The 18,828-nt window shown below is 41.3% G+C and overlaps 1 protein-coding gene across 6 annotated transcripts in view; it reads left to right on the top strand.

Annotated features, from left to right (window-relative positions):
• The window catches only part of PLCB4 (phospholipase C beta 4), a 188,127-nt gene that overhangs the window by 106,933 nt on the left and 62,366 nt on the right, over positions 1-18,828 (top strand). For all 6 annotated transcript variants that reach the window (XM_071582151.1, XM_071582148.1, XM_071582149.1 and 3 more), the window contains 6 exons: positions 1,175-1,275; positions 3,133-3,213; positions 3,517-3,576; positions 4,770-4,913; positions 13,727-13,806; positions 14,354-14,407. In XM_071582151.1, coding sequence (XP_071438252.1) covers positions 1,192-1,275; positions 3,133-3,213; positions 3,517-3,576; positions 4,770-4,913; positions 13,727-13,806; positions 14,354-14,407 — 503 coding nt within the window. In that variant the 5' untranslated portion in view covers positions 1,175-1,191. The remainder of the gene's footprint in view (positions 1-1,174; positions 1,276-3,132; positions 3,214-3,516; positions 3,577-4,769; positions 4,914-13,726; positions 13,807-14,353; positions 14,408-18,828) is intronic.

Genomic DNA, 18,828 nt, shown 5'->3' with positions numbered 1-18,828 from the left:
GTGTCCTGTGCTCCCCTCACAGTGTCCTGTGCTCCCCCCCCAGTGTGCTGTACTCCCCCTCAGTGTGCTGTACTCCCCCCCAGTGTGCTGTGCTCCCCCCCCAGTGTGCTGTGCTCCCCCCCCAGTGCGCTGTGCTCCCCCCCAGTGTCCTGTGCTCCCCCCCAGTGTCCTGTGCTCCCCCTCAGTGCGCTGTGCTCCCCCACAGTGTGCTGTGCTTCCCCCCAGTGTCCCGTGCTCCCCCCCAGTGTCCTGGCTCACAGAGCCGTTTCCTGACAGTTGGAGTTGGTCTTATCTTGCTGCTGCCAAGTGTGTTTATTCCCTCTCATACAAGACTGTCTGGGCAAGCGTACAGAGGAATGACCAAGATGCTGTGTGTCCTCCTGGATGGCACTGGCAAACAGACCAGTGCAGATACTCTGCATGTAAACTGCACTGCAGTGTTTCACAGGATGGAGTTGGGGCATGTTCTGGTTAAAGCAGCGTAACCCAAGAGGCACCAAAAGGTTGGAAAGGGTACTGGATAATCTGCTCGTCTTTATTGTAAGGTCCGTATGATATGACTTCTGGGTTCTATTTTAAGTTAGCAATTTTGTTCACATTCCAAACCTTGCAGAAGTGCACAATACACCCAGCTAATTTTAATTTAATGCCTTATATGTCTAAACAGTTTTTCCTCTATGAATTTTGACCTATATATTATCCCTATCTTGAGTTATGTATAAAATACCACTGAAAATACCCAGGGCTTTATTCAATATAAATGGATTTTGAAACACAGAACACAGAGAAAAAATGTGGTTTGCCTGTGTAGTGAACAATTCAGGATGTTAATTAAAAATACAATCTGTTTGTGTAGCATCTGATGTTTTCCTGTAAAAAAAGCAGCACTGTATTATAGGTTGTGGAATTCTCAGCCTCATTGCACTCTACAAGTTACAGTGCAAGTGTTTTTCAACTAATTAAGTTCAGACACACATGTTACAAGTATTTTTCATTTCAAAGATTAGAAACAAAAATACTCTTATGAGGAAAACTCTTGATTTGGAAATGCATTGTGCCTTTTTAATATTTCTGTATGAAAGGAAAAGCTGAAAGTCACTTTTTTCCTGCTTGGACTTTGAGATCCTCCTTTTAAAGGACAGTAATTGAACTCTGCTTTTTCATTCCATTTCAGGTTTTTCTTCTGTAATCATGGCAAAACCTTATGAATTTAACTGGCAGAAGCCAGTCCCCTCTTTCATGCAAGATGGAGCTGTGTTTGATAGATATGAAGAGGTAAGAGGCCAGTTGCCTTTCATTTGCTATTCTCTTTTAAATATGCAGATGTGATAGAATATTTCATGGGTTGCTTTCATTGTACACAAAGAAACTTTCATTTTATCTGGTAATACCTCCAGAAATGTCTGTGGGGAAGCAGCACCAACACACTTTATTGCTGTACAGGTTTTTTTCTTTTAAAAGAAACGGTTTGAAAATATATTTAATCCCTCTGATTTGAAATAAGCCCTGAGGAAGAGAATGGGAGAATTGGATCAAAATATCTGTAACATGCATAAAACTCATCTTTGCAGATTCATAAAGCACATTATTGAACAAAGTGAGTCCTTCCATTTTTTGCACAGCCATCAAATGGAGGGGAGGAGAATATATTGCTTTTTTTCAATATACTAACTGAGCACCTGCATATCACAAGGGAAAGTGAGAGAACACAGAACATTTGTGTTCTGATTCAAAGGCACCATTTGAGATCTGGAGAGGTTTTATCTGCTTCAGAAAATCAATCTGTACTCTACCTGAAATATGATTCTGTGATCCCACTTTCAGCTGTGCTTTAATCCAATTTTATTAAAGGGATGCAAAACAGGACATTTTACACAGCTGAAATAAAGTGCTGAGAAGTTTGCCTTATACTCAGCATTTGCTATGCTGGCAAGAATAATTTTATCAAGGTCTATTTTTAATCCTGTTTGGACAGGAAATCTCTCTAAGTTGAAGGTATCTCTGTAAGTGCCTTCAGGGTTATTAGTATTTTCTTCTTATCTTTTGAAATGTAAGTAAAAGGTATTTTTTATCACGGGGCCTGCCGAGATAGTTGGTTTACCCTGTATTTTCAGTTTTGTGGCTAGATAAGCTAAAAAGATACTGGTGGACATGGAATTCCTTAGAAAAGAGGTTCAGAAAAGCTTTATTTCTCTTCAGCCAATACTGTGAGGGTCTGAGTGAGGGGGGTGGCCCAGGTTTGTTCTTTGGCTCCTTTGCTGTGAGACAGAATAGGGGCAGATACACAAAAGGGGTTTCAGTGCCCAGATTTTGCTCTCAGAGATGCCCAGTGTGCTGTGGTGCGTGGGGAGCAGCCTGTGTTGTTCCTTGCTCTCCTGCACCACATGCCTGTGGGGTTTCAATTAGGGAAGTCAGGAAGTTCTGGATCCTTCTTTCCTTCAAGGAGTGATTGATTCTGCTGCTTTCCTGCATTTTGGCTTCATTCATGATGCGCTAATTGAGGCTGGAGGTGTGTGGAGGAAATTTCTTTTCTAATTCAGCTAATCTGATTTTTTTGTCTTGCCTGGTCTCTTTGGAATGCCATTCTTTCCTGCTTTCTTCCACAAATCAATATCCTTCAAACTTTGCTTGTCAGATCCTCTGGCTGCAGAATGCTCACAGCATTAACACTGCCACAGTCTAACAGGAAAGGGCTTCCCAAATTCTGCATGTTGAACTGAAATGTGGTCATTTGATCCTGTAGGTAGCATTGCCAAATCACATATTTTCCACTTTTACAGTTTTGAAGCATTTAATTTTCAATGGTTTTTTTTAAGTTCCATTTAATTAAGGTTTTTTATTATGTTAGAGTCACTGCTTTTATTAAATAAAACATCTTCATAGTTGCAGCAAAGTAGGAAAATACTAATTAAGTGCATCCAAGTGTCTCAAGCATTGGCAATAAGACAAAGCATTAAAAATTATCTTTTTTTTAAAAACCTGCCTCCCTCACTTCTCTTTGTTTGGGAATAGCAAATTCTGCAGAAAGGTATTTAGGAAGAAATACAACAATATTTTATTTTTGAACAATAAGTAAATATACAATATTTGTCGCACTGACTAAAATAATGTTCTTTATTTTCTTTGCTTTAGGAATCTTTTGTCTTTGAAAGCAACTGTCTCTTCCAAGTGGATGAATTTGGATTTTTTCTGAGCTGGAAAACTGAAGGAAAGGTATATTACAATTATATCAGGAATATATATTAGATGTTATTGCACTTGGTTTATATTCTGGCTAGTCTGAAAAAATCTAAAATACCATGTTAGTTTATTTACAAAATTACCCTTCACCCTATCTTTTAGAATTGACAGAAGTGCAGTATTTAAGAGTGAATTAAGGGATATTAAAGGGAAATATACTGTTTATGTTTATTAACAGTGTTTGCAAGGAAGATTCACTGTTTATTTTTGCCACAGTTCCTAATGGAGTCCTGTCTCAACACACCTTTGAACTTGCACCTGTTTTTGTCATTTCAGGAGGGACAGGTATTGGAATGCTCTCTGATCAACAGTGTTCGTTTTGGAGCTGTTCCAAAGGTACTCCACAGCTTATACTCTTCATTTAAACCACAAGTATTTAAACTGAAGGTGAAATACAGGATTACATTAATTTCTTCAAATAATACCAGCAGCACCATTTTTATTTTGTAATCACGGACTAAAATCATAAGTTTTGAAGTAATTTCCTGTGATTGCAGTTGGAAGGTTCAGCCATCTGGTCTTTCTGAAGTAGTGCAGGGTTCAGGGTGAGGTGGAAGCTGAAAAACAGATATGAACAGCACATAACAGGAGTTTTTAATTGTTTTGTAACAGTGTATTGTGATACTTGTTTTATGGATTTGGAAAAAAATGCTCCACTTTCCAGATCTTTGTCCTAAATTTTGTTTAAAATTTATCTTCTTGCACCATTGACATAAAACATAGGAGGTTTTGTTTACATCCCTCTTAATGCAGATAAATGGTCAGAGGGGGCAGCTGGTCACAATCTGCCTTTTTGAAGAGTATCAGCAGAAGTACTTGGTAGGAGTTCTGGAGGAACCCAAAACTTGGGAAATATCCTCAGTGGTATTTTTCAGAAGGAGCACATGGGATTTTCAATTGTGGCTCTCCCTCCTCCGAGCCTTTAGTTTAGAAGATTTATGTTGAACTTTGCATTTCCACTTTCTCACATGTGTGAATCCATAGAATAAGATCTCTGCCCCACAGAGCAGGGGCATGGGAAGTGGTGGTGCAGCCAGCCCATGTGCTGACAGCCACACCAATGTGCTTCAGACTCCAGCTCTGTCTTATATTGATAATCTGCTTTTTAAAAAATATTCCCGTTAAATCTCTAGCCCCTGACCTGCAGCAGACACCAGCTTGTCAGACATGTCGCTAAGAAACAGCCAAGAAGTCACAGAGATCGTAACTCTCAGGAACTAAGGACTTAACTAGATTGGAATAATTAACTTAGAGATTAATTCTGTTCCACTATTTCCAGTCCTTGGAGTGATTAATTTTTCTTTTTCATGATGAAAATGTGAGTTCTCACAATCGTGTGCTACATAACTGTTAGAATATATTGTTTTTCAGGTTTGCACACATTATTTCTGAGTGAAAGCATTCATTTAAGGTGATTGGCAAAGGCTGAAAGGTGAAAATGTATATGGAGATGAAAATGCATCTTTACCATCGTGTACTGCAGAACAGAAATGTGGCAAATGTAACAAGTTGCTTGCTCTGTTTCACAGGATCCCAAAATCCTGACTGCCCTGGAGGCTGTTGGAAAGTCAGAGAATGAGTTGGAAGGACGGATAGTGTGTGTGTGCAGTGGCACAGACCTGGTGAACATCAGCTTCACTTACATGGTGGCGGAAAACACGGAAGTAGCCAAGGTATTCACAGTTAAACACCGTGGGGGAGTTAAAAATGAAAGAAGAGCTCGTCAGCAGTACTCAGTTGCTTTTCCTAAGTCTGCCTGCTTGGCTGACTGAACTCCTTGTTTTGTTGTCTGCTGCCTCACTCTTCAGAAGGACAGCAGACATCCATCTGGAACCTCCTGTGACGTGTCTGTGTGCCACGGTGAAGGGACATTGTGGTTTATCAGCCTCTGTGTGCACGGTGATTTATCAGAATCAGGCACTGAGAGCAGTGAGTGTGGGACAGCTCATTCCTTCAGCTCTTCAGTGTCTGCATGGGGCCTGTCCAGCACACTGTGGGACAGTTGTGCAGTGGATCTGGGCAGAGATGCTGAAGGGAAGTGCAGTTACTTTAATTTTCCTGGTGGGTGGAGTTCAGCCCTCCAAAATCCTGTTCAGCAATAACCTAACTGGACTGTGTGGTTCATATTATTTGAAAAGACAAAAGCAGGAAAGAAAATTCTCTCCAGTTAAGGGGATTCCAGTGTACCCAGGTTCTTTTCTGTTTCCCCTTGGCATGGAACAGTCTTAAGAAAACAATGGCACTTTTTTACACGTCATCTTTCCTGAGAGCTTTAGATTGCACTTCACAATGCAAGTTCTGTGGCTCCACCTGTCCTGGTACTTGGGCTGTCTGCTGTAAACTGCTCTGAGAAACCTGATCAGAGAGCTGATAGGACACTTCTAGCTTAGATTCAGACATTCAAGGGCTTTTAAAAATACACAGTCTTTGATTTTCTTTTCTGATTGTATGTATTTAGGGTATTTAGGATTATAATCTGTTTTTCCTGTGAGATCAATAGTGAACAGTGATCAGTAACACATACCTGCTTTAAAACTTCCTGCTGAATGCACTAAATCCTGTGGCAGACCTACCTGGTTCTTCATTACTTTGAATCCACATCTTTGGAAACATTGGCAATACTGAGTAAACCCCATGACAGGAGAAATATTTGTATAACTTACATGGCTACACTAAATTGATTTTACTGTGTGTATTTTCAGCAGGCTTTCAGGGAAATAATGTGCCACAGTTATGTTTTGAAAACACTGAAGAGGCAAAGAAAAGGAGATGTTGGCAGCATTCAGTTTTATACTTAACCCAACAGCATCTCTGATTTATTCTGAAAGCAGAAAGTTGCAGTTAAGTTTCTCAGCCTCTTCAGGTCTCAATAGCCTGTATTGGACTAATTGGTTTGTGAGGATCTTGCCAGTTACACAGACTGTCACAACAGATCAGCTAATTACCTTGCTGAAAAGATTTACTTGCTTCATTAAGAGCCAAATTGCCTACCAAAAATGGTGTGTGATGCTGCAGTTGGCTGGTGGGTGGGCTCTGAGAGGCCCAAATATGTGGGAGTCCTGCATTTGGGAGTATTCCCACCCAAATATGTATCCCGAACTGTCAGCAGTTAGGATCCTCCTGATCTGGTCTGATATGTTTGAGGCTGGAGTAGGTCAAGCCAAAAAAAAAATCAGTGTAGAGCTTTCTAAGTTGCCCTTGCTGGGGAATTCAGCCTCTACTGTCTTGGCCTTTCATGTATGGTCAGTACAGCAATTTGCTACTGCAGTTCTGTGCTAAAATATAGAGATGTTCCTGCCTAATTCTTCTATCTTGTTTATGAGGAAACATCTTTCTTCTGGGACACAGTTCCAGAAGAAATAAGCATGGTGTTAAGTAGCTATTCAGCTTTTATGCAGCAGTTTAAAACAGGCCTTGATTTAATCCATGTTCAGATATAAGCCCCTCTTCTGAAGTAACAGAGGCAAGATTTGGGGGAGGAAGGGGCAGTAGTAGAAGCTTCAGCATCCCAGGTATGTGTAAGGGGTGCCCCTGTAGTGGTTTCTTCTATGCCTTCCTGTGCCATGGGGGAGGTGGACATTACTTGCTGCAGATTTTCTGTCCCTTTCCCAGATAAACCAAGGTCTGGATTGGTTGGTACCTGATTGGGACACTTTAGAAAAAGGGAATTGAGTTGCAGATCCAAACACAAAAGCTCAGAACGTTTCTGCCCAGAAATAGGACAAAAAGGGAATTCTGTGTCTGTAGATAATAATTTACAATTGGAAAAGAACTTAATTGTTACTCACTGAAGGCTGGGTAATAATGGAACTGAGCAACCATGACAAAGAAGACAAGGACTGCAGGTTCCTGGTTTCTTCAGGCTATCCATGCAAGGAGTGGGATCAGTGAGAAGCAGTTTCTGCCAGTGCCATGGGACAGTCCCTTGGGGTGCCCCGGTGGTGACAGGTGGCATGTACAGAGCTGCTGCCTACTGAGGGCAGAGCTGGTCCCTGCCCTCCAGCCAGGGCTCACCACTGCCTGTTGTCACTTGTCATCACCTCTGCTCTGGGGCAGCCCCACGTTCCTCTGCCCCTCATGCCAGTGAGCTCAGCAGGTCTGGCCAAGGCACTGCTCAGCTCCAAGCACAGCTATTCCAACAACAAGAGTGTGTTTATTATCTCTCCACTTGTCTCCAAGCTCCAACTCTGGTATTTACACTCCATCTACTTAAATTTTATTGGTGTTTTCAGCTGAGAAATTGGTTTTCATTTCCACTCTTAAAATATCCACGAAATAGGGTATACTCTGTCTCTGATTGCAAGCAGCTGGCGTGGTCCACTCTTAAAGCAGCTCCACTGTGGTAGTAGAGAGTGACTGTAAAAGGTGGAATTTAAAACATGGTGTTTGGAATCCTGATTAAATCAGGTTATATAAATTACCCTGAGCTAAAATTAAAACACACACACATATTAGAGGTGTGAACCTCTGTGTGTATTTTGCTTTTTTAGTTCCCAGATGGACTTGCTGTGACCTTGTAATCAGATGATCTGTTTTCCTCACTCTGGGAGGTTTGTAAAGGCCAGTGAGTATTTGGGGGTGAGTTTCATTAGTGCAGAAGTGATGTGGGGCTGATGTGAGGCCTTAGCCCATGGCACATAGGCTGCCTATCCAAAAATGGTACAAGTCCAGTAAAGCTGTTGTATTTCTGCACCCCCAAACCTGGATTTCTTGTCTTCTTTGCTCATCCACTTTGCAAATGCATTAAGGAGTTTAACTTCAAAGATTAACCTGTCAGCTTTTTTAACATTTTGTAATATTTGTGCATATCAGGGGTGAATTTATCCTGACAGTTTTTCTTTCCCAGATCCAGCAGTTGTTGGAAGGGACTATCTCTCCAGCTGACAGATTTTGCCCCTTTGCCAGAAGTGCTGTTCCCCCTGCCCTGGTGGCAGAGGACTTTGTGTGAACACTCCTATTCAGAGAAGAGCCAAGTGTTGGGCTCATGTCACCTATTGAGGGGCAAAGCTTGCAACAGTCTGATCTGGCTCTGGGGAGGCTGATGCGCACAATTCCTCTGGGAGCAGCCACAGCTGTAAACCAGACTGGTTTTACACTTCTGGTTGGACTCTGCACAAAATAGGTATTTTCTACAGGTGTGTTACTGAGACAGTGATTCACACATTGGTGGCTTAACCAGTGAGGGCACTAGGATGAACAACATGTGGTGAAAAGCTTTATTACTCATATGCTAACAAAAAACATTAAGGGAAATGCAGGCTTTATCATGCAGCTCATAATTCTTATGGCATGGAAAGCAACTGCAGTTGAAAGCATTTCATTTTGACATTCTTAAACTTCTCAGCTTTTCAGTTGGAATATTTTTATTTTTTTCAGCTTTTTAAAATGGTGAATAGACAATTATGATTTTGGTAGTATGAAGCACTTCAGGCTCGTTAGTTTTGTTGGTGTTTCCGTATGGCTTTTCTTAGGTTACAAAAAAAATCTGTTTCATAGAATGTAGGATGGTTTGGGTTGGAAGGGACCTTAAAGGCCACCAAGTTCTCCCCCCTTGCACTAGGTCAGGTTGCTCAGAGCCCAGTCCAGCCTGGCCTGATTGACCCTGATTTTTTTCCCATGAAACAAGCTATTAAATATTTGCCTGAATCATATTGTTAAGAGGGCAGATAGCAGGTAGCAGCAGATTCTTACGGGAATATGCCACAAATACATTACAGAAAATTTCTGGTTTTCCATAGCTTTTTTGATGTTTCAAAGCAAAACTTTCCAAGAAACCTGCAAAACAGCTGAACAGGACTCCAGAAGTTTAGTGCTGTTCTCTGTGTCCCACTGTGCTGGTAAATGGCTTCAGTCTCTTAGCTTATGTTCTAAATCACAACTGTGTTAAATGTCTGACCACAGCTTACCTGTTCAGGCAGCCCTGTGCCAAGTATGTCACACCACATCCAACAGATCCATATTTCAGTCTGGGTGATTTCCATGTGCTTTTCTGCCTTTCCGTGTTCTCTCTTGGCTGTGCCACTGCAGAATTATCAGTAAACTGCAAACTTTAGCCCTGTCTCTCTGTAGCCAGGAGGTCGATTTCACTGTGTAAAGTTCCACTGTGTTGCCTACAAAAGCACAAAGTGATTCTTCCAGACGCTTTCAGACCAGGCCCCTCCAGTTCTGGGAAAGTCATTCCAGGGTGGGAAGCTTTGTTGAAGTGTGGTAACAGTCTGGACACATCAGGCAACTCCCACTGCAGAGTGTGCAGTCCTCACCTTTCCTGATGGAATGCTTGAAAGTCGGAAGAATCCCTTTTACTTTTGTGCCAGAATTTTCACAGCAACATCCAGTTGGTCAAGTAGGGAGTAGGTGTGGCACTGTCACTGTCTGGCATGAGAGGACAGTGATTTTCATGGAACAGGAATGAGTTCTGAGACATCTGCATTGAGGGAGGAGGGCCATCTGCTGGTCATGGCACCGCTGGCTCAGGGCGAGTGCCAGGGGTTGCTGCCAGGTGGGAAACACGGTTCTGTTCTCCCTGGGCTCCCTGAACCATCAAACTGTCAAGCCCTTGGCTCTGACAGCCAGTCAGAGGCACTGAATACCAAAATCAAAGGGCACTGCCTCCTTGCCTCCCTGGCTTTCCTGATGTGTGAAATATGTCTGGAGAGGTTGCACGGAAAAAGTGAAGGTAAAATCTCAAGAGGTCTGGGTGATGCCGACCTCATCGGTAAATAATCCGTGCATGACCTTGCCTAGAACTTCATGAGCTGCAGGTTATGGTGATTTTTAACCTTTAATAATTTTTGTTCCTTTTAACACCCCCTCAGTGAAAGGTTGGTGGCTAAAAGAGGTTTGAGAGGCTGAACTTGTTCGTGCACCCTGCCCCTGCAGCCCATGTTTCGTGGATGAACCTCGGCTAATGCAGGGTCACTGAGTGCCTCAGAAGCTTTTGAGCACCACAGCAAAAGCTGAGGGAGTGCTGCTTCAGTCAATTTTTCTTGCATGTTCTCCTTCCAGAGATGTTTGACAGTGTTTGATCTTGTTAGAGAAAAACAACACAGGCTGCTTATTCCAGCCTGCAGTATAGATTGTTGGCCTCTTGTGTCAGCCCGAGGGTCTGAACTTGAGATCTACTTGTGTTTGTTCTTATTTCTTTCCATGATTGTTGTTTTTCTAGGATTAGATAGCAGGGCCCAGATTCCTCTGTGAATCTGGAATAATATTTGTATACAGGGAGTCACTCAGGAGTTACATTGACAGATTAAAGGTACTGAACCATATTTTGAAAATTGGAAAATACTCAGCACTAGCATTAGTAAGAATCCAACGTAGCCTGATTTCTATCAAAACCATTTTGTACTTTGTGTAAGACCCAAAGTGAAGTGTTTCCTATTTGCCTCATTTCAGAATTCCATATTGTTGTAGGATTTTCCTTCTTTGCAGAGGTGGTGATTTGAAAATGCTGAGCATGAAAGGAGAGAATTGAGGATCTTTATCCTTGTTGCTTACACAGATTTACAGATCTTTGACCTTTGTCTGTGAAATAAGCAGTGCTATCATAGCATATAAGCAAGGCTGCTACTGAATTCTTCAGAGTGTGTTAGCTGAGAAAAACCTGAGCTCTTCTTCCATCCCTCCTGCAAGGTCATCAGACAAGTGTTCATTAAATCTGGGAATGGTTTATTGCCAGGAAAGCAATATATTGCCAGCTTGACATTGAATTTCGTGACTACCCGTGCACTGGATCACAGTGCCTTAAAAGTGATTATGAAGAGAGTTGTTATTTGGAGACTGTTCTGGCTCAGAAGGACAAAAAATCTGAATGTGTTGAATGTGGTGTCGAATTTGTTTGTCATTGTATTCCTAATTCATTTGGGGCCAGCTGATAACCGTGGGCAGTGTCTGATGAAACGCTCCAGAACCTTCTTTAGCCCCAAACTGAAGGGCAGGCAGCCAGAGGCTTCACTGTGGTGTGGATCAGAAGGGCAAACAGCTCTCTGGAGCTGCCATGTCGTGCCCAGGGGACATCACACCAAAGCAGAGATGATTCATAGTGGGCAGAGCCTCCCAGTTCGCTCCCTCCCTTGGTGCCAGCAGGGATGTGATGCTTTTGGGGCTTATCACTGTTGGGCTGTACATTTGTGCTCTTTTGCTCTAAGGGAGTTCCTGATTTGGCATCTCTGTCAGGAAAGGGCATTAACACTGAAAAAGATTTCCACTTCCTCCAAAGTGGAAATCGTCAGGACAACTGCAAAAATACCACTTTGTAAGTGGTCACTGTATTGATTTCCCTCTCTGCGTGTTTTTTCTAGCAGTGATCCTTTTTGGCAGCTTCTCTTGATGAGCACAAGTAACATCAGAACTGAGTGCTGGGTAACCTTACTTACAAATGTTAGCTTTGTTATATCTGGGGTGGTTGTAACCCATTGCCTTCAGATCAGAATGGACCTGTGGGTGTTGATTTCCAGTTGAAATGGTGATACTGTCAGTACTGCACCAGTAATGGTTTTTGGCAGAAAAAAATAGGAGAAATACTGAAGCTTTTTCACAACATGCATTTTGTGTAATTTAATTTTGCAAGGGTTTTTTTGTTTGCAGTTTATGTGGCATTGTACTGTATGGGTCAGTGCTGAAAAGTGGAGGAGTCTGGAGGGGGCTACAGATCTTACAAGGATAAATGTTTGTATAGTTGTGACAGTTTTAATGCAGCAGGAATGTAATATTTTACTCATTTAAAACAAAAAACCAAAACCCTAAACCCAAACAGGTAGTTAATGATAACTGAATTTTCACAGTTTTAGGAGATTGAAATATGCTTATGACTTGTTCAGACATTTACCCTGAAATTATCACAAATGCTGTTCCTTTATCATCTGAGGTGAGAGAACCTTTGTAAGAAAAGATAAAGTGTTTCCTAACTCTGTCAGTGGTTTCTCATTTTATCAGCACTAATAAATAATATTATCTCACCCCATGAACCTTTCTTTACCTTCCTAGGCAGTACCCTCATCCTCTGATTACTAAGTCATCTTATTTATGCAGTCAGAAAAACAGACATGGGAGGGCAGACTGTTACTTGGGTTGTTTTCAATCACAAAAACACACCTAAGAAAACCCCAAATAGAAGATTTTCATAACTCAGACTTCTATTTTCAAATGATTCTCAGATACACAATCTATTAGAATGCATATTTTATGCAGTACTTACTTAAAATAAACTTAAAAGAATAATTAAATATTAATGCATGTCTTAATAAGTGGCTGCTTTTCCTAAAGCAAAATAGATTTAATGTGTTCTGAGTACAAGGTTCTGCTTAAGTGTGTTTATCTGTTGAATTGACACCTTAGACCTCGTTTCAGCCCACAAGGGTTTGCTCCCTGCAGTTTAGAAAGTGCCATTTCCCAAAGACCTTAGTACTGCTCCAATGTAAATCCTGATTTTTTCATCTGTATTGCAGATGTACAGCACTCATTCATGAAAAGGAAAATACACTCATCTGCATCTATTTATAAGTGTCAGATTTTGGATCCTGCCCAAGGCAGTTCAAGCTGCATGCACAGCATTTGGCCAGAAGCAAAAAGCTTCTTTATTCATAAGGTTAATGTTTAGCAGTGGCCCAAATCCTGTCTCAGTTCCACCAGTGTCAATGATCTGTTGAGTAATCCTGGTGTTACAATGGCCTAATTGAGATCGAACTTGGCTTGCAGTGCTGTCACTTTTTTCTCTTCCTGCAGCTTTATCCTGCCAGGATTCTTGCAGAAATCAATGAGTGTTCATGTTGGGGCCTAATCCTTAAGCTGCCTCTATGCAGTACTGCATCGTCTGAGTGCAGGTTGTAGAAAAATAGGTAGAAAAATAGATCCATAAAAATGGAATTACATAAGTAAGAACTGTAATGCTGCTGTTGGCTGAAAGCCATCCCTGTGATTATGGGAATGCTGTGCTTTTTAAGGATGAAAGCGAGAAAGCAAGCGGGACTGGAATATGGAATAGTGTAGAGGATGTGGGTGTCACAGAGCAGTTGTTGTGCCTCTAGCTTGTTTTTATTTTGTTTCATTCCTTTTGGGAAGCTGGACCAGTTGAGTTTCTCCTCACATACTGCACAGTGCTGCTCAGTAACAGCTGGTGTTGCCCACCACCACCAAAAGGGAGGCAGAGGTTTGTGCAGGCTATAAATAGAGGGCTTGATAAATCAATCCATGGACAGCTTGCCGTGTCTGGCAATAAACTGATTTAATAACACCACTGGTGCTACATGTAGCCTTTGGGAGAATGGAAAGCACAATCCCTGTTTGGTGAGGGATGAAATAGTAAGGGGTAAAACATGGCTGGACTTTTCCATGGTATGGGCTGGGAAGTGGGCAGATTTTTTCCTCAGCACAGGTTATTAACATTATCCATAGCTGCAAAGAAGAGCCTTCCCCCATGAAAAGCTTTCCTGCTTCTTCCCTCCTCTGTTTCCTTAATTTGGTGTTTCTGTATTTTCCTGTTTTTCAGCAATGGGTAGAAGGGCTTGGATCCATCATACACAATTTCAGAGCTAACAATGTCAGTCCAATGACGTGTCTCAAGAAACAGTAAGTTACTTTCTTTCTTCCCCTTTTTCCTTTATTTTGCTGTATTTTCCTTCCTAGTATTGAAAAAAAATTGGTTTTCATACGTCAATATTTGCAATCACTAAACTGTGTAATTAAAAAAATGGTGTTAAATTAGTGAAGTTTGTCTTTCATTGAGACCAAAGAAGTCTCAAGGTTTTATCTGGCACCTGCCCAGGAGAAATTATGAAAGACTTTATAACTGTTCATTTGATTTATTGCTTTGTATGTTTTAATTCTTGTCTGGTTTGTTCTTTCCTTGATGCATATGCAAATGAACCCCCCTGAGATTTCTTGTGTTCACACTTGTGTTAATTGTGCTGATTTTTGGGCCTGCCTTTTGCCTTCACAGTTCATGAACTGCTCTGCCTCAAGCACCAAAAGGTTACTGAAAAATGCTCTTACTACAGAACAACTGGGTTTTTTGTGCTCATTTCACAGACATGGCAATAATCTTAAGCTAAACAGAAGTACCTAGATCCCAATTTTAATAAATAATATTTTAAAAAGATGTCATTCTTCATTTCAGCTGGATGAAGTTGGCCTTCCTAACAAACACAAATGGGAAAATTCCAGTTCGGAGGTAAGCACAGTTGGGAGTTCCAGGTGTGTTCAGGGACTGATTGTATAATGTTAATAAAATTCTGTGACTTAGTGATGACATGTAATAGCAGTTATTACTGATACTACTGCATATGTAAGAATAAGTACAGAACTAGACATACTTAGCTGACCTTCTCAGTAAATCAGGCAGGACTTCTCATCAGCCCAGTCATTGTTTTGTAGTCCATCATAATGAATCTAAAATTCTTGTAGCAGTTTTCAAAATCACTTAGAGCTCAGAGCATTGGATTTTTCAGCTTAAAATTCTTCAGACTCTGGGATGGGTTTTCCAGTTGTAAAATTAGATAAAATACTTTTAAAAAGAGACATAAAAGCTTGCAGTCCCATTAAGTAGAGGACAAAAAGGTACATATTAAAATGTAGTTCCTTGTAAAGGAGACATATATAGCTCTGAAGAAAATACTTCTGCTTTTGTAGGAACCCCCCAGATAATATTTGGTTTTCTGTACATGGTGAAGAAATTGTTGGGTTGGTTGTTGTCACTAACAGCAAAACTGGAACAGTGTATTTCCTTCTGTACAGCCATTAACTATTACAGGTTGCTGATTTCAGTCTTCTCTGGCTAGGCAGCAATTCTGCCCCCTCCTGCTCTAGAAATTAATTCTTGCTGATACATTGAGCTGCTTTTCCCCTTCATGTAGTACATGAAAACCACATTTTTGGGGCATGCTGTTTTCTCTTAAGTGGAAACTCACAGGAGGGAGCAAGAAGGAGGACTTTGTAAGAGCAGCCTCTCAGAACAGGGTTTTTTTTGAGGGAGGAAAAGAGGGTTTTGTATCTACAGAATCTGCAGAAAGACAAAGGGCCTGCCATGATGCTTTCCAGGTTTCTTTAGTGTCAAGACTCAGGTGACACCTTGGTGGTGTTTAGGCTGCTTCAGTGTATTAATCTTCCCCTGCTTATTTGTCAAACTCAGGTGCCATAAAGCACCTTCTGTGCAGGTGTCCCATGGGGAATATCAACTGGAAGGGAACAATGAGGGGACAATACTACTGGGACAAATTAATTTTCAGGACTTTAGAGCTTTCTGCCTGTGTTTGAACACAGAACTCTATTACTTAGCATGAATTTATAGTTTGCTAGCTTGTCTAAAACTGTTTCAGCCTTTAAATATTTTACATCACATTTAGTGAGGCATAAATTCTCTCCATTGTGCTACACACACTGATTTGTGTGTGCAGACAAACCTGCCTGCTGCTGAGAACAGACCAGTCCACTGGTGCCAGTGTTTTAAATCTTTAAATTCAAATTTGCAGCATTGCCAGACTGACATAAATTGACCTCTAGCAGCTTAATTTATTGCAAGTGTAGTTTGCTTGTAATTTTGTAAGGGACCTACTATTCCATGAAGCTGAATCTCCTTTAAATCTGAATGCTCCAAGGGAGTGCATTGTGTTGGTTGGTAAAATGTGGCAACTTTCAGGGCTCCTCTGGGAAGCACTGAAGGGACTGGGAGAGGTGTCAGTGAGAGTGTGAATGGAGGAGAGAAGAAACCAGTCTGCTTTTCAGGGAAAGAGGGAGAATCAGAGCCTACTGCAGGATGGCAGGGCTGTGAGGGGGAAAGGGGACACCCCCCCAGTGTCCCAGCACGGGGCAGCCTGGCCTGGGGGACTCACTGCTCCCCCCTCATCCCACAGACTACTGGTGCAGAGAAGGAGTGGGGAGAGATCAAACAGGGAACAGAAGGAAGCAGAGGGATGTGTATGAGGAAGGCAAGCTGGGCAGCACTGGGAAACGAGAGCTGGCTCTGCACTGTTTCCCAAGCTACCCCGAGCCTTCCCCCCAGTAGCTCACTGATTTAAACCACTGATGCTTCCCCTCCAAGTGACCCTTCCCTTTCATCTGTCCCTAAATGCAGTGTTGTGTATCAGCCCTGCTTCCTCAGCCTCCACCTCCCCCTGCTGCTCAGGGACTGCTGTGGCTCTGGGGACACACCTGGGAGGGTTTCTGTCTCTGAAACACAATACACAGCAGGTCTGTTAAGCTCTAGAAATGTATATTTTTCCACAGAAGTGCAGTAAAATACTAAGGAAAAACAATCTCACTTGGAAAATCAGAGCTCTTTGAACTTATTAAGACGTTTTGGCAACTAGGACATGGCCACGGGGAATGAAGATGAGCCTTGAGAAGGTCAAACTTCTTGGGCTGTTGGTGGTGAATGGCACAATATTTGTGACTCCTCACTAGGACAGTTGGAAGTTGTGAAGTCACAAAGCTTTTTCTCAACTACTTTTGGATTTTAATGTACTCTGAGGCATATACCTGTTGCTACCAACCTACTGTGTTTGGGAGAGAAGGAGTTCTGGCAGTTAGCAGTGTGAAAACCTTAGGAGAGCAGCAGTTCTGCCTTTTGGGCTTTAATAAATTTTAGTGGTCTAAGTCTACAATTCGACCTACAGTTCTTACAAGGACAAGGCATTTGTAAGATATTTTGTGTTTTCAGATTTTAGCACTACAGTAAGTGATGACTGAAAAGGTCAGTGTGTATTAAGAAAAAATGCACTTGGTTTCTGCAGCTTCCTATTGGCAGAAAATGGATTTTCTACATGTGCAAGTTACACCTGCTCAGTGAGAGCCTGTTTAGAAATTAGCTCTGCTCAATTTATGCTTATCCTTTTATATACTACATTTAAAAGGATTTAAGCAAATTTAGCTTCTAATTATGAAAATATGTATAAAAACAGAAGACAAAGCTAAACTCAAATCCGTTTTACAGGAGTTAAGTTAATTTGAAAGTAGAGTTTTTTGTAAATATATTTCCTATCAATTACTTCAGAGTGCCTGGAGGAAGTTTGTTTCAATATTTCCATGGTGGTTGGAAATCAAAGATGGATAATTCCTTGTTCAGTGTGGGCAGGGGCACTACCAGTTCAAGCTGAGCTGATAAATAAGTTGGAGCTGTGATAGAAGATTGATTTCAACAGTTTGTGTTGGCTTGATTGTTGAAGGAATGGTAGGAAAGTGGTGAAGGTCTGAAGTAACCAAGTCGTTTAACCCATCAGCAAACATGATAGGTTGGTACCCCTCAGTTCCAGAGCTGGGAAGTGCTTTAAATATTTATGAGGAACTGCATTGGCCTGTCCCCATAAGCCCCCACCCCTGTAGAACATGAGGAGTAAACACCTGCAGATACACAACAAGGTGAGTCTGCTCTTATGAAATCTCTTCTGGTAGAGTGAAAAGCAGTTTTACCTCCAACAGCTTTAGCAAAATGAAAGCATCTCCCTGTATTTTTACAGTCTTTTTTGATTCATGCAACCTTTTCTGGACTGCTGCTCTCATTACAAATTACTGCTGTGTTTGCTGTCAGCTTTTGTGAAATAGAGAAATAGTTTGGCATCAAAAATAAGTTCCCTGCAGCCATGGAATCTTGGCAGACAGCTTCTGATTAATTACTTACACCAATATTACATGTTTTACAGGACATTTATTATTGGAGCCGGAGTCATTAGAACAGACACAGAATTTTTTATAGGGCTGGAAATAAGTTGTAAATTGTGGAGCTGACATTACTCTATTTTGGAATTAGCAGAAAAATAGATGCCTGAGATTTTTTTTTTAAATGCCTGAAGTTAAACTCTGTCTACATTTTTAGTGAACGTATCTTGGTACTTACCAGCTTTGGAAAATCAAATAACTAACTTAGATGCCTAAATAGGGACATAGAGATCTAAGCATTGTAAGAACCCAGTAGGAAAAAAATTGGCTGAGATTTGTTAAAATATTAATTTATCAATTTAATCTTTCACTTCCTGGTCTTAATTTTTTCAGTATCAAAATATTTACATAGGCAGGTTCGAGTGTTTTGGAGGGAGAAACGACTGTGAATTGCTGTGGCAACAACAACAGCAACACTTTGTTTCACGTCTCTCGCCATGTGAAATTACTTTGTATACATGAGAATGACTGAAAGTCTCAGCAAATGTCTGTCTCTCTTGATGATAAAGAGCAACATATTCTTATCACCAGTCGTGGAGTCTTTCCCCATGTACAGCTTTTGTTAGCATTACAAATAGATATTGGATACAGACTGAAGTTTTTTCCCTCCAGACTGAGACACCAAAATCAAAGCATTGTGGACATTTTAGCTTAGACCCTAAACAGAAGGCAGGAGAGCTGTCAAGTTTGGATCTACATTTCCAAAGTCAGAGGTTATTCAAACTCCTCTCAAATGAAAACAACAATAGACCCAGTGCTTCCACATTAGTCATACCAAACAGCTAAGCTCCTGTGGGATTTATGGCATTCCAAGTGAAACCACTTTGTCACTCGGAGATGTGGTGAAGTCACCTCTGCTTTCAGGAAGGGATAAGATGCTAATCAGTTTGGTGGAAATATTTCAGTGGCAGCAGGGTTCTGCCTAAAGGATTTGTTTGGAGA

Source organism: Pithys albifrons, chromosome 2 (genome assembly GCF_047495875.1).
Source record: "Pithys albifrons albifrons isolate INPA30051 chromosome 2, PitAlb_v1, whole genome shotgun sequence".
Lineage (NCBI taxonomy): Eukaryota > Metazoa > Chordata > Aves > Passeriformes > Thamnophilidae > Pithys > Pithys albifrons.
The sequence above is the reverse complement of the archived record's forward strand: the minus strand, read 5'-3'. Positions and strand labels throughout refer to the sequence as shown.